Source organism: Argopecten irradians, chromosome 2 (genome assembly GCF_041381155.1).
Source record: "Argopecten irradians isolate NY chromosome 2, Ai_NY, whole genome shotgun sequence".
NCBI lineage: Eukaryota > Metazoa > Mollusca > Bivalvia > Pectinida > Pectinidae > Argopecten > Argopecten irradians.
In genome coordinates, this window is record NC_091135.1 from 63104640 (window position 1) to 63121860 (window position 17221).

The 17221-nt window shown below is 39.8% G+C and overlaps 1 protein-coding gene across 1 annotated transcript in view; it reads right to left on the bottom strand.

Annotated features, from left to right (window-relative positions):
• Positions 1–2507: 2507 nt before the first annotated feature.
• Positions 2508–17221, bottom strand: part of LOC138316198 (serine-rich adhesin for platelets-like) — a 44229-nt gene continuing 29515 nt past the window's right edge. The window contains exon 11 of the mRNA XM_069257775.1: positions 2508–3640. Within this exon, the coding sequence (XP_069113876.1) occupies positions 3398–3640 (243 nt within the window). The 3' untranslated portion in view covers positions 2508–3397. The remainder of the gene's footprint in view (positions 3641–17221) is intronic.

Below are 17221 nucleotides of genomic sequence, written 5' to 3' on the forward strand. Positions count from 1 at the left end.
CTCCAGCCTTAATATTATTCAAATCAGTGGCCTTGCTATTTATGACAACTCTCTGCCTCCTATTATTTAAATAGCATCTGAACTACGATAATAAATTACATCCAATGTCTAATTGCCTTAATTTAAAAATTAGTCCCGAGTGCCATTCTCTGTCGAAGGCCTTAATGATATCACAAAAGACTAGTCTAATTTCCTCACCTTTATCCGGCACTGAACACATATCATGAGTGATAGAGAGAAGTTGGTTTGTAGTTGAGTCATCAGCCCTAAATCCTGACTGAGAAGGTGATAAGAAAGAGTTTTCAACAATATATTTGTATATATACTTATGTATACATCTTTCCATAACCTTTCCGACAATAGATATTAGTGATATTGGTCTATAGTTGTTTAGAGAGGAACGATTAACTTTTTTGAAAAAAATACAATCTCAAAGTCGCTTGACTCCTTCAAAACTCGTCTTTCATCTCTAATTTAATTATTTTCTTCCCTTCCCCTATTCATAGCCACACCTTCAACAATATCGACATGATCATCAGTATGATGAAGTTGGTCGATTATTAGGTAGATGAGAGAGAGGTGCGACATTGTCCTATTTCCAGACAGCAGGTAGGGCGTTAGCATTGTACCTGCTGCCCCTATTGCATGATCGTAAAAGGCGACTAAATTTAGGATATTAACTTCCTAACCGACTTTGTTTCCTAATGCTTCCATTGGCACCACCTCACTTTTGGCCTTGAGTTGAGCGTTCGCCTCTGTGAGGAAGGCTCTGGGTTCTGTCCCCTGGCCGAGACTCACAAAAGTCTACAAAAGTAGTAGTTTATGCTCCTGCATAGCGCTCAGCCAACAGAGATTGGGACGACTGGTTTGCCCGTTGTCAGTATAATGTGACCGGGTGGGGTGTGTTGCTTTGTGTCTTCGGTGGCATGCTTCAGTGATATAGCACTATAAAAATGGCAACAGTTCCACTATACTAGAAGACACAACACCAACATACTGCAGTCTCCCAAAACACGCACCTCGTACTTCACACACACTACACACTGTATACATGGGATGCCGTCCTTACATGACCCTGGCTGTTAATAGGACGTTAAAATAATCAAACAAACAAACAAACAAGATAGCAGGAAAAATGGAAGAATTCAGAGAACTGCTAAAGGTAGTCTGCAGAGGATAACTAAGAATATCAGCGGCTTCCTTAAGGAGTCTTGGATAAATAAGATCAGGGCCAATAGACTTGGAACAACATTTTGTCGGCACAATGTCAGGATCATTTCAGGCAAGTTTCAGCCAAATCGCACCAGTAGAAGTTGAGAAGTTCAAAATGTGAAAAATTTACTGACGGCGGACCTTCGGGTCAGAAGACCTAAAAATGGAAATAATTAAAAAATGGTCCAAAATATACCAAAATAGTTTATTTTCTCAATCTCTTCTAGCATTTAAATATTTTTAATCAACTCTAACTTAAATTTCGAGTGAATTCCCAATTCTTCAAATTTATTTTTCGCAGCTGGCGAAACGTTCTAAACAGAATCGTGACACAAGCGAGACAACTGTGTACATTTCACATCCCACCCTTATTTAAAGCAGTTTTTCTTGCATCCATATAATACATAAAATGTTTTCTTTGCTTGCTTGTCAACATTGTCTCCTGTCATGTTGGTATTTTAGTGATATTATTTTCGAAACCCCTCCTTTTTGTGCCTCAAAAATGCCATACGAATTAGGAATTAAAATATAATTCAACAGAATACATACTCGTTTCAAGTGCTTGTTCGCTTATAATTTTTGTTCTTGAGAATTTTTAGAATAGATAACCATTATCTAATTTTAAAATTTTAATACATGATGCTTTTGGACCAACGGCAGCTTTTCACAGTGATGAGATTCCATTGACTTTTCATATAATCTTGGTAAGGATCTGGTACTGTTGGTTTTATTGGAAATGATAAGATTGACGAGGCGGCCAAACATAGCCGACTTACCCACGACTTCAAACATTAGTTACTTTATCCGACTGAGCTGAACGGGAGTGACGTTTTTAGCCCTTACGTTACGTTTCTTTCGATTAATTTGTGTTATACTAGAACTTGACCAAGCTTCAGCTTAATGCCATATAATCGTCTTTGGTTAATACAAATATTGACGCCGTCAACGGCGTCGAAAAATACCCCTCTTATAGACAATACGTCTGATCTTCATTGTCGAAGGTGACATAAACTTTTGACAACATTTCGTCACGATTGTTTATTGTGATTGTATAATGAAGGCATTAATCTTAATATCTTTCGAAACCCGCGTTTCATATCTAGTAATTTCATTAAATATGCTGTTCATGTACAGGATCAATATATATTTCATACTTTTGAGGTTGATCAGCAAAGGGAACTAACGGATACCTTTCTGTGGACCCATCGACGCTAACATATCAACACCTACATTATTGTTTATTGATGTCGCATGCTGGAATGGTTACTTGACGACAAAAAAGAGGTCAAACCAAATTTGTTTTTGAAAAATAGTTGATTTAATAACATAAAGTTTCTAACAATCATTCTCCAGAGAGAGAAAATATCTCATATAAACGGTACAGGTGTCTCTTGTTCATATCAGGAAGTTCAAGGTGGATTTTAGACAGCAAGTTGTAGCCAAGAGGCCGCACATTTGTAAGAGAAGAGACACTTGTACTGTTTAAATTAATCACATAAATGTTTTGATAAAGTTCTGAGCAATATTTATTTTGAGATTCTTCAACATAAAATATTCAGTTTCTATTGTTATCAATGTCCTTTGTCTTGTTGTAAACTTGAAACAAGAGGAATATAACTTGCTGAATCAGAATGGTTAAAAGGACGGAAATGGACAACACTATACCTGCATTCAATGTTGAATGTATATCAATCATTTTAATATCATGAATATTTGAGTAATTTCTGATGATTATGGAAAGAGGGTAAATGTTTCTAATGTCATTCTAACATATTCTTAACAACATATTTTTATGTACAATAATGATTTTAACAATCAAATACTGTATACAATAAAGGTTTCGATTACAGCACATTTGTAAACATTTTGGAGTATCTGCTATAAATAGATATACAAATATTCAAGCTTGTTGGATATCATATAATTATATCTTAAGAATCTATATCATATACATGTTTCTTAGATAAACAATTGCTATAAGACTTACAATTATCTGTAAATTCGAATGCTCATTTCATTTGTCAATAAAATAACGATCTCTTATCCAGGACATCACACTCACTCACCCTTTACTCATTTGTTCCTAAAATTTCATTCACATGTCTATGACATCCATAACACAACAATCACACATCGATGATATCACAATCGTTTCCGATCAAATCACAATCATTCGACCGTGACATCACATGCCCTCGTCTACGGTAGGGATGTAGTTGCTGTACCACTGGCGGTTTTTGCCTATGAAGAGTTCCGGTTTCACGATGTCGCCGTAGTAGTTATAAATGACGAGAGATTCCCTGCGACAGACCATGGAGATCTCAGCCAGGTGGTTATCGTTCACCTGGTCACAGAACTCGAGGTTCAGGAACGCCAGATCAGTGCCATACACCGTGGATCTGTGAGGCATGAAGATGTCTGTGTACTCCTTTACACGAAAAAGAAAGTTTGAATGAGAAATTTTGTTTGAAATGTTTTATATTTTATATAAAATCACACACAGAAATTCCTCTTACTGAACACAATCCAGCAAACTGACTTTACTCTCTGACGCAACAATGAAAATGTCTTTTTTTTTCGTTATGTGTTGTCAAAAGACTTCGTTAACGTATTGTCAAAATTTTATGTTAGTAGTCAGCTAGGTTTTGGCCAAGAACTGTGTTTAGGTATGGCCAAAAATGTTATAGTCCGCTAGGTTTTGGTCAGGGACCTCGTTCAGGGATTGCCAACATTTAATGTTAGTAGTCAGATAGGTATTGAAAAGGAATCTTCTAGAGTTAGGCAAAGGTAAGAGTTTATAGTTAGATTTTGGTCAGGGACTTGGTTTACGGACTGGCAAAATCAAATGCAAGAATTTAGCTAGGTTTTGGTCAGACAACTCGTTTAGGAATTGTCAAAGTTAAATGCAAGTTATTAGCTAGGTTTGAGGAAAGCACGTCTTTGAGGAGTTGACACAATCTGATGTACGTGCAAGTAGTTAGATATGTCCGGGACTTCGTTAACAGATTGGTAAAATGTTAGTACTAAGCTTGGTTTTGGTCGGATATATCGTTTATGCATTGGCAAAAGTATAGAATTATTTCGATTTTGGTCTGAAACCTCGTTTAAATGGAATGACAAAATATAAATAGTTAGTAAGACTTTTATCAGAGACTTGATTTAGTGATTGGTATAATGTTAGTAAGTTAGCTAGGTTTAGGTCAAGGAATTCGTTTAGGAGTTGGCAAAGGCAAGTAGGCAATCGGGTGTTGGTCAGGAACTATGTTAAGAGTTTTTCAATATTTAATGTCAGTAGTTGGGTATGTTTTTGATAGGGACCTCATTTACGGATTTGAAAAGAAAAGTAGTTATTAAGATTTTGGATAGGGCTCGTCTACAGATCGGCAAAATTCAATGCAAATAGTTAGCTGGGTTTCGGCAAAAGTAAACATGCAGTCGTGTTTCGATCAGAGGTACGTAGTTGTAGTAAGGTTTTGGTCAAGACCCCGTTCAGGAATTGACAAAGGTAATAAGTTAATTGGCTTTTGGCAAGGAACATTATTAAGAATTTGTCAAAGGTAAGTATTTAGGTTTTGGTCAGGGACCTCTTTTAAGATTGGCAATATAACTTGTTGGTTGGGATATTATCTCGCCTTATGATTAGAAAATAAAGTATAATAAATAAAGTAATATATAACTACGGTTTGTGTGACCTAACTTTGGGATTGGAAAATGTAAAGCAGTTACAAAACACAACCTTTGATTTACCTCATCACTTGACCATTGCCTTACCTCATCACTTGACCATTGCTTTACCTCATCACTTGACCAATGCTTTACCTCATCACTTGACCATTGCTTTACCTCATCACTTGACCATTGATTTACCTCATTGCTTGACCATTGCTTTACCTCATCACTTGACCGTTGATTTACCTCATCACTTGACCATTGCTTTACCTATCACTTGACCATTGCTTTACCTATCGCTTGACCATTGCTTTACCTCATCGCTTGACCATTGCTTTACCTCATCACTTGACCGTTGCTTTACCTCATCGCTTGACCATTGCTTTACCTCATCACTTGACCGTTGCTTTACCTCATCAATTGACCATTGCTTTACCTCATCACTTGACCGTTGATTTACCTCATCACTTGACCATTGCTTTACCTCATCACTTGACCGTTGATTTACCTATCGCTTGACCATTGCTTTACCTCAACACTTGACCGTTGCTTTACCTCAACACTTGACCATTGCTTTACCTCATCACATGACCGTTGATTTACCTCATCACTTGACCGTTGCTTTACCTCAACACTTGATCATTGCTTTACCTCATCGCTTGACCATTGTTTTACCTCATCACTTGGGTGTTGATTTATCTCATCACTTGCCCATTGCTTTATCTCATCACTTGACCATTGCTTTACCTCATCACTTGACCATTGATTTACCTCATCAATTGACCGTTGATTTACCTCAACACTTGACCATTGCTTTACCTCATCACTTGACCATTGCTTTACCTCATCACTTGATCGTTGCTTTACCTCATCAATTGACCATTGCTTTACCTCATCACTTGACCGTTGATTTACCTCATCACTTGACCATTGCTTTACCTATCGCTTGACCATTGCTTTACCTCATTGCTTGACCATTGCTTTACCTCATCACTTGACCGTTGCTTTACCTCATCGCTTGACCATTGCTTTACCTCATCACTTGATCGTTGCTTTACCTCATCAATTGACCATTGCTTTACCTCATCACTTGACCGTTGATTTACCTCATCACATGACCATTGATTTACCTCATCACTTGACCATTGCTTTACCTCATCACATGACCGTTGCATTACCTCATCACTTGACCGTTAATTTACCTCATCACTTGACCATTGCATTACCTCATCACTTGACCGTTGCATTACCTCATCACTTGACCAATACTTTACCTCATCACTTGACCGTTAATTTACCTCATCACTTGACCGTTGCATTACCTCATCACTTGATCGGTGCTTTACCTTATCACTTGACCATTGCTTTACCTCATCACTTGACCGTTGATTTACCTCAACACTTGACCATTGCTTTACCTCATCACTTGACCGTTGCTTTACCTCAACACTTGATCATTGCTTTACCTCATCACTTGACCATTGTTTTACCTCATCACTTGACCGTTGATTTACCTCATCACTTGACCATTACTTTACCTCATCACTTGACCGTTGCTTTACCTCAACACTTGACCATTGCTTTACCTCATCACTTGACCATTGCTTTACCTCATCACTCGAGCATTACTTTACCTCATCACTTGACCATTACTTTACCTCATCACTTGACCATTGCTTTACCTCATCACTCGAGCATTACTTTACCTCATCACTTGACCATTACTTTACCTCAACACTTGACCATTGCTTTACCTCATCACTTGACCATTGCTTTACCTCATCACTTGACCATTACTTTACCTCAACACTTGACCATTGCTTTACCTCAACACTTGACCGTTGATTTACCTCAACACTTGACCATTGCTTTACCTCATCACTTGACCGTTGATTTACCTCATCACTTGACCGTTGCTTTACCTCAACACTTGACCATTGCTTTACCTCATCACTTGACCATCACTTTACCTCATCACTTCACCGTTGCTTTACCTTATCACTTGACCTTTGCTTTACCTATCACTTGACCATTGCTTAACCTATCGCTTGACCATTGCTTTACCTCAACACTTGACCGTTGCTTTACCTCAACACTTGACCATTGCTTTACCTCATCACATGACCGTTGATTTACCTCATCACTTGACCGTTGCTTTACCTCAACACTTGATCATTGCTTTACCTCATCGCTTGACCATTGTTTTACCTCATCACTTGACCGTTGATTTACCTCATCACTTGACCATTCCTTTACCTCATCACTTGACCGTTGCTTTACCTCATCACTTGACCGTTGCATTACCTCATCACTTGATCGTTGCTTTACCTTATCACTTGACCATTGCTTTACCTCATCACTTGACCGTTGATTTACATCAACACTTGACCGTTGATTTACCTCAACACTTGACCATTGCTTTACCTCATCACTTGACCATTGCTTTACCTCATTACTTGACAATTGCTTTACCTCATCACTTGACCGTTGATCTACCTCAACACTTGACCATTGCTTTACCTCATCACTTGACCATTGCTTTACCTCATCACTTGACAATTGCTTTACCTCATCACTTGACCGTTGATTTACCTCAACACTTGACCATTGCTTTACCTCATCACTTGACCATTACTTTACCTCATCACTTGACCGTTGCTTTACCTCATCACTTGACCATTACTTTACCTCATCACTTGACCGTTGCTTTACCTCAACACTTGACCATTGCTTTACCTCATCACTTGACCATTGCTTTACCTCATCACTAGACCATTACTTTACCTCATCACTTGACCATTACTTTACCTCAACACTTGACCATTGCTTTACCTCAACACTGATCACTTTACCTCATCACTTGACCATTACTTTACCTCATCACTTGACCATTACTTTACCTCATCACTTGACCAATGCTTTACCTCAACACTTGATCATTGCTTTACCTCAACACTTGACCATTGCTTTACCTCATCACTCGAGCATTACTTTACATCATCACTTGACCATTTCTTTACCTCATCACTTGACCATTACTTTCAACACTTGACCAATGCTTTACCTCAACACTTGATCATTGCTTTACCTCAACACATTGCACTCATCACCGAGCATTACTTTACATCATCACTTGACCATTTCTTTACAAAACTTGACCAATGCTTTACCTCATCACTTGACCATTGCTTTACCTCAACACTTGACCATTGCTTTACCTCATCACTCGAGCATTACTTTACCTCATCACTTGACCATTACTTTACCTCATCACTTGACCAATGCTTTACCTCAACACTTGACCATTGCTTTACCTCATCACTTGACCAATGATTTACCTCATCACTTGGGTGTTGATTTATCTCATCACTTGCCCATTGCTTTATCTCATCACTTGACCATTGATTTACCTCATCACTTGACCATTGCTTTACCTCATCACTTGACCGTTGCTTTACCTCAACACTTGACCATTGCTTTACCTCATCACTTGACCATTGTTTTACCTCATCACTTGACCGTTGATTTACTCACTCATCACTTGACCGTTGCTCATGACCTCATCACTTGACCGTTGCTTTACCTCAACACTTGACCATTGCTTTACCTCATCACTTGACCATTGCTTTACCTCATCACTCGAGCATTACTTTACCTCATCACTTGACCATTACTTTACCTCATCACTTGACCATTGCTTTACCTCATCACTCGAGCATTACTTTACCTCATCACTTGACCATTACTTTACCTCATCACTTGACCATTGCTTTACCTCATCACTTGACCATTGCTTTACCTCATCACTTGACCATTGCTTTACCTCATCACTTGACTCTTTACCTCATCACTTGACCATTACTTTACCTCATCACTTGACCATTGCTTTACCTCATCACTTGACCATTGCTTTACCTCATCACTTGACCATTGCTTTACCTCATCACTTGACCTTGATTTACCTCATCATCACTTGACCTTGCCTTGCTTTACCTCATCACTTGACCATTGCTTTACCTCATCACTTGACCGTTTGCTTTACCTCATCACTTGACCATTGCTTTACCTCATCACTTGACCATTGCTTTACCTCATCACTTGACCATTGCTTAACCTCATCGCTTGACCATTGCTTTACCTCATCACTTGACCGTTGCTTTACCTCAACACTTGACCATTGCTTTACTCATCACTGACGTTGTACTCATCACTTGACCATTGCTTTACCTCATCACTTGACCGTTGTTTACCTCATCACTTGCTACCTCAACACTTGACCATTGCTTTACCTCATCACTTGACCATTGCTTTACCTCATCACTTGACCGTTGCTTTACCTCATCACTTGACCATTGCTTTACCTCATCACTTGACATTGCTTTACCTATCACACATGATTCTTTACCTCATCACTTGATCTTCACTTACCTTTACCTCATCACTTGACCGTTGCTTTACCTCAACACTTGACCATTGCTTTACCTCAACACTTGACCATTGCTTTACCTCATCACTTGACCATTGCTTTACCTCATCACTTGACCATTTGTTTACCTCATCACTTGACCGTTGCTTTACCTCAACACTTGACCATTGCTTTACCTCAACACTTGACCATTGCTTTACCTCATCACTTGACATTGCTTTACCTCATCACTTGACCATTGCTTTACCTCAACACTTGACCATTGCTTTACCTCATCACTTGACCATTACTTTACCTCATCACTTGACCATTGCTTTACCTCATCACTTGACCATTACTTTACCTCATCACTTGACCATTGCTTTACCTCATCACTTGACCATTGCTTTACCTCATCACTTGACCGTTGCTTTACCTCAACACTTGACCATTGCTTTACCTCAACACTTGACCATTGCTTTACCTCATCACTTGACCATTGCTTTACCTCATCACTTGACCATTTACTTTACCTCAATCACTTGACCATGCTTTACCTCAACACTTGACCATTGCTTTACCTCTCATCACTTGACCATTGCTTTACCTCATCACTTGACCATTGATTTACCTCATCACTTGACCGTTGCTTTACCTCATCACTTGACCTTGCTTTACCTCACACTTGACCATTGCTTTACCTCATCACTTGACCATTGCTTTACCTCATCACTTGACCATTGCTTTACCTCATCACTTGACCATTACTTTACCTCATCACTTGACCATTACTTTACCTCATCACTTGACCATTGCTTTACCTCAATCACTTGACCATTGCTTTACCTCATCACTTGACCATTGCTTTACCTCATCACTTGACCGTTGCTTTACCTCATCACTCGACATTGCTTTACTCATCACTTGACCTTGATTTACCTCATCACTTGACCATTGCTTTACCTCATCACTTGACCATTGCTTTACCTCATCACCTTGACCATTGCTTTACCTCATCACTTGACCATTGCTTTACCTCATCACTTGACCGTTGCTTTACCTCATCACTTGACCATTGCTTTACCTCATCACTCACTTGACCGTTGCTTTACCTCATCACTTGACCATTGCTTTACCTCATCACTTGACCGTTGATTTACCTCATCACTTGACCGTTGCTTTACCTCATCACTTGACCATTGCTTTACCTCATCACTTGACCATTGCTTTACCTCATCACTTGACCATTGCTTTACCTCATCACTTGACCGTTTGCTTTACCTTATCACTTGACCGTTGCTTTACCTCAACACTTGACCATTGCTTTACCTCATCACTTGACCGTTGATTTACCTCATCACTTGACCGTTGCTTACCTCACACTTGACATTGCTTTACCTCATCACTTGACCATTGTTTACCTCATCACTTGACCGTTGATTTACCTCATCACTTGACCATTGCTTTACCTCATCACTTGACCATTGCTTTACCTCATCACTTGACCATTGCTTTACCTCATCACTTGACCATTGCTTTACCTCATCACTTGACCATTGCTTTACCTCATCACTTGACCATTGCTTTACCTCATCACTTGACCGTTGCTTTACCTCAACACTTGACCATTGCTTTACCTCATCACTTGACCATTGCTTTACCTCATCACTTGACCATTGCTTTACCTCATCACTTGACCATTGCTTTACCTCATCACTTGACCATTGCTTTACCTCATCACTTGACCATTACTTTACCTCATCACTTGACCGTTGCTTTACCTCACACTTGACCATTGCTTTACCTCATCACTTGACCGTTGCTTTACCTCAACACTTGACCATTGCTTTACCTCATCACTTGACCATTGCTTTACCTCAACACTTGACCATTGCTTTACCTCATCACTTGACCATTGCTTTACCTCATCACTTTGACCATTACTTTACCTCAACACTTGACCATTGCTTTACCTCATCACTTGATCATTGCTTTACCTCATCACTTGACCATTGATTTACCTCATCACTTGACCATTGCTTTACCTCATCACTTGACCATTGCTTTACCTCATCACTTGACCATTGCTTTACCTCAACACTTGACCATTGCTTTACCTCAATCACTTGACCATTGCTTTACTCATCATTGACCTTTACTTTACCTCATCACTTGACCATTGCTTTACCTCAACACTTGACCATTGCTTACTCAACACTTGACCATGCTTTACCTCATCACTTGACCATTGCTTTACCTCATCACTTGACCATGCTTTACCTCATCACTTGACCATTGATTTACCTCTCATCACTTGACCATTGATTTACCTCAACACTTGACCATTGCTTTTACCTCATCACTTGACCATTGCTTTACCTCATCACTTGACCATTGCTTTACCTCATCACTTGACCGTTGCTTTACCTCATCACACTTGACCATTGCTTTACCTCATCACTTGAACCATTACTTTACCTCATCACTTGACCGTTGCTTTACCTCATCACTTGACCATTACTTTACCTCATCACTTGACCGTTGATTTACTCACACTCGACCATTGCTTTACCTCATCACTTGACCGTTGCTTTACCTCAAACACTTGACCATTGCACTTTACCTCATCACTTGACCATTGCTTTACCTCATCACTTGACCATTACTTTACCTCAACACTTGACCATTACTTTACCTCAACACTTGACCATTGCTTTACCTCATCACTTGACGTTGATCACTTGACCATTGCTTTACCTCATCACTTGACCATCACTTACCTCATCACTTGACCGTTGCTTTACCTCATCACTTGACCGTTTGCTTTACCTCAACACTTGACCATTGCTTTACCTCATCACTTGACCATTGCTTTACCTCATCACTTGACACGTTGCTTTACCTCATCACTTGACCGTTGATTTACCTCAACACTTGACCATTGCTTTACCTCATCACTTGACATTGCTTTACCTCAACACTTGACCATTGCTTTACCTCATCACTTGACCATTCACCTTACCTCATCACTTGACCGTTGCTTTACCTCACACTTGACCATTACTTTACCTCATCACTTGACCGTTGCTTTACCTCAACACTTGACATTGCTTTACCTCATTGCTTTACCTCATCACTTGACCATTGCTTTACCTCATCACTTGACCATTACTTTACCTCATCACTTGACCATTGCTTTATCTCAACACTTTACTTTACCTCATCACTTGACCATTGCTTTACCTCATCACTTGACCATTGCTTTACCTCAACACTTGACCATTGCTTTACCTCATCACTTGACCATTGCTTTACCTCATCACTTGACCATTGCTTTACCTCATCACTTGACCATGCTTTACCTCATCACTTGACCATTGCTTTACCTCATCACTTGACCATTGCTTTACCTCATCACTTGACCATTACTTTACCTCATCACTTGACCATTGCTTTACCTCATCACTTGACCATTGCTTTACCTCATCACTTGACATTGCTTTACCTCATCACTTGACCGTTGCTTTACCTCATCACTTGACCATTGCTTTACCTCATCACTTGACCATTGCTTTACCTCATCACTTGACCATTGTTGCTTTACCTCATCACTTGACCATTGCTTTACCTCATCACTTGACCGTTGCACTTTACCTCATCACTTGACCATTGCTTTACCTCATCACTTGACCGTTGATTTACCTCATCACTTGACCATTGCTTTACCTCATCACTTGACCATTGCTTTTACCTCATCACTTGACCATTGCTTTACCTCATCACTTGACCGTTGATTTACCTCATCACACTTGACCATTGCTTTACCTCATCACTTGACCATTTGCTTTACCTACCTCATCACTTGACCATTGCTTTACCTCATCACCATTGACTTTACCTCATCACTTGACCATTGCTTTTACCTCATCACTTTGACCATTGCTTTACCTCATCACTTGACCGTTGCTTTACCTCATCACTTGACCATTGCTTTACCTTCATCACTTGACCGTTGATTTACCTCATCTATGACCATTCACTTGACCATTGCTTTACCTCATCACTTGCTTTTACCTCACCATTGCTTTACCTCATCACTTGACCGTTGCTTTACCTCATCACTTGACCATTGCTTTACCTCATCACTTGACCGTTGCTTTACCTCACACTTGACCATTGCTTTACCTCATCACTTGACCATTGCTTTACCTCATCACTTGACCGTTTGATTTACCTCATCACTTGACCATTACTTTACCTCATCACTTGACCGTTGCTTTACCTCATCACTTGACCATTGCTTTACCTCATCACTTGACCATTTGCTTTACCTCATCACTTGACCATTGCTTTACCTCATCACTTGACCATTGCTTTACCTCATCACTTGACCATTACTTTACCTCATCACTTGACCATTGCTTTACCTCATCACTTGACCGTTGCTTTACCTCAACACTTGACCATTGCTTTACCTCATCACTTGACCATTGCTTTACCTCATCACCACTTGACCATTGCTTTTACCTCATCACTTGACCATTTGCTTTACCTCATCACTTGACCATTGCTTTACCTCATCACTTGACCATTGCTTTACCTCAACACTTGATCCGTTGCTTTACCTCATCACTTGACCATTGCTTTTACCTCAAACACTTGACCATTGATTTTACCTCATCACTTGACCGTTTGCTTTACCTCAATCACTTGACCATTGCTTTACCTCATCACTTGACCCATTGCTTTACCTCATCACTTGACCATTGTTTACCTTACACTCATCACTTGACCGTTGCTTTTACCTCATCACTTGACCATTGCTTTACCTCTTCATCACTTGACCGTTGCTTTACCTCATCACTTGACCATTGCTTTACCTCATCACTTGACCGTTGCTTTACCATCATCACTTGACCATTGCTTTAACCTCATCACTTGACCGTTTGCTTTACCTCATCACTTGACCATTGCTTTACCTCATCACTTGACCATTGCTTTACCTCATCACTTGACCATTGCTTTACCTCATCACTTGACCATTGCTTTACCTCATCACTTGACCATTGCTTTACCTCATCACTTGACCGTTTTGCTTTACCTCATCACTTGACCATTGCTTTACCTCATCACTTGACCGTTGATTTACCTCATCACTTGACCGTTGCTTTACCTCATCACTTGACCATTGCTTTTACCTCATCACTTGACCATTACCTTTACCTCATCACTTGACCGTTGATTTACCTCATCACTTGACCATTATGCTTTACCTCATCACTTGACCATTGCTTTACCTCATCACTTGACCATTTGCTTTACCTCATCACTTGACACTTGCTTTACCTCATCACTTGACCGTTGCTTTACCTTATCAACACTTGACCATTGCTTTACCTCATCACTTGACCATTACTTTACCTCATCACTTGACCATTGCTTTACCTCATCACTTGACCATTGCTTTACCTCATCACTTGACCATTGCTTTACCTCATCACTTGACTTACCTCTCACTTGACCTTTGACCATTGCTTTACCTCATCACTTGACCATTGCTTTACCTCACACTTGACCATTGCTTTACCTCAACACTTGACCATTGCTTTACCTCAACACTCGACCATTACTTTTACCTCATCACTTGACCATTACTTTACCTCATCACTTGACCATTTGCTTTACCTCATCACTTGACCATTGCTTTACCTCAACACTTGACCATTGCTTTACCTCATCACTTGACCATTACTTTACTCAATCACTTGACCATTGCTTTACCTCAAAACTTGACCAATTGGTGCTTTACCTCAACACTTGACCATTGCTTTACCTCAATCACTTGACCATTGCTTTACCTCATCACTTGACCATTACTTTACCTCATCACTTGACCATTACTTTACCTCAACACTTGACCATTGCTTTACCTCATCACTTGACCATTGCTTTACCTCATCACTTGACCATTGCTTTACCTCAACACTTGACCGTTGCTTTACCTCAACACTTGACCATTGCTTTACCTCATCACTTGACCATTCTTTACCTCATCACTTGACCATTGCTTTACTCATCACTTGACCATTTGCTTTACCTCAATCACTTGACCTTTGCTTTACCTATCACTTGACCAAATGCTTACCTCATCACTTGACCATTGCTTTACCTCATCACTTGACCTTGCTTTACCTCAACACTTGACCTTGACCATTGCTTTTACCTCATCACTTGACCATTGCTTTACCTCATCACTTGACCATTGATTTACCTCATCACTTGACCGTTGCTTTACCTCTCACACTTGACCATTGCTTTACCTCATCATTGACCATTGCTTTTACCTCATCACTTGACCATTGACTTTACCTCATCACTTGACCATTGCTTTACCTCATCACTTGACCATTGCTTTACCTCATCACTTGACCATTGCTTTTACCTCATCACTTGACCGTTGATTTACCTCATCACTTGACCATTGCTTTACCCTCATCACTTGATCATTGCTTTACCTCATCACTTGACCATTGCTTTACCTCATCACTTGACCGTTGCTTTACCTCATCATTGACCATTGCTTTACCTCATCACTTGACCATTGCTTTACCTCATCACTTGACCATTGCTTTACCTCATCACTTGACCGTTGCTTTACCTCATCACTTACTTGATTACCTCATCAACACTTGACCATATGCTTTACCTCATCACTTGACCATTGTTTTACCTCATCACTTGACCATTGTACTTTACCTCATCACTTGACCATTGCTTTACCTCATCACTTGACCATTGATTTACCTCATCACTTGGGTGTTGCTTTACCTCATCACTTGACCATTGCTTTACCTCATCACTTGACCATTGACTTTACCTCTCACTTGACCGTTGCTTTACCTCACACTTGCATTGCTTTACCTCATCACTTGACCATTACTTTACCTCATCAACACTTGACCATTGCTTTACCTCATCACTTGACCATTGCTTTACCTCATCACTTGACCGTTGCTTTACCTCAACACTTGACCATTGCTTTACCTCATCACTTGACCATTGCTTTACTCATCAACACTTGACCATTGCTTTACCTCATCACTTGACCATTTGCTTTTACCTCATCACTTGACCATTGCTTTACCTCATCACTTGACCATTGCTTTACCTCATCACTTGACTTGACCTCAATTGACCATTACTTTACCTCATCACTTGACCATTGCTTTACCTCAACACTTGACCATTGCTTTACCTCATCACTTGACCATTTACTTTACCTCATCACTTGACCATTGCTTTACCTCAATCACTTGACCATTTACTTTACCTCATCACTTGACCATTGCTTTACCTCAACACTTGACCATTGCTTTACCTCATCACACTTGACCATTGCTTTACCTCATCACTTGACCATTACTTTACCTCATCACTTGACCATTGCTTTACCTCAACACTTGACCATTGCTTTACCTCATCACTTGACCATTGCTTTACCTCAATCACTTGACCATTGCTTTACCTCATCACTTGACCGCCATTGCTTTACCTCAATCACTTGACCGTTTGCTTTTACCTCATCACTTGACCATTGACACTTTACCTCATCACTTGACCATTGCTTTACCTTATCATCACTTGACCTTTGCTTTACCTATCACCTTGACTATCACTCGACATTCTTTACCTCATCACTTGACCATTGCTTTACCTCATCACTTGACCATTGCTTTACCTCACCTCAATCACTTGACCATTGCTTTACCTCATCACTTGACCAATTGATTTACCTCATCACTTGACCGTTGCTTTACCTCATCACTTGACCGTTGCTTTACCTCATCACTTGACCATTGACCACCTTGTTTACCTCATTTACCTCTTTAACCTCACACTTGACCGTTGCTTTACCTCATCACTTGACCATTGCTT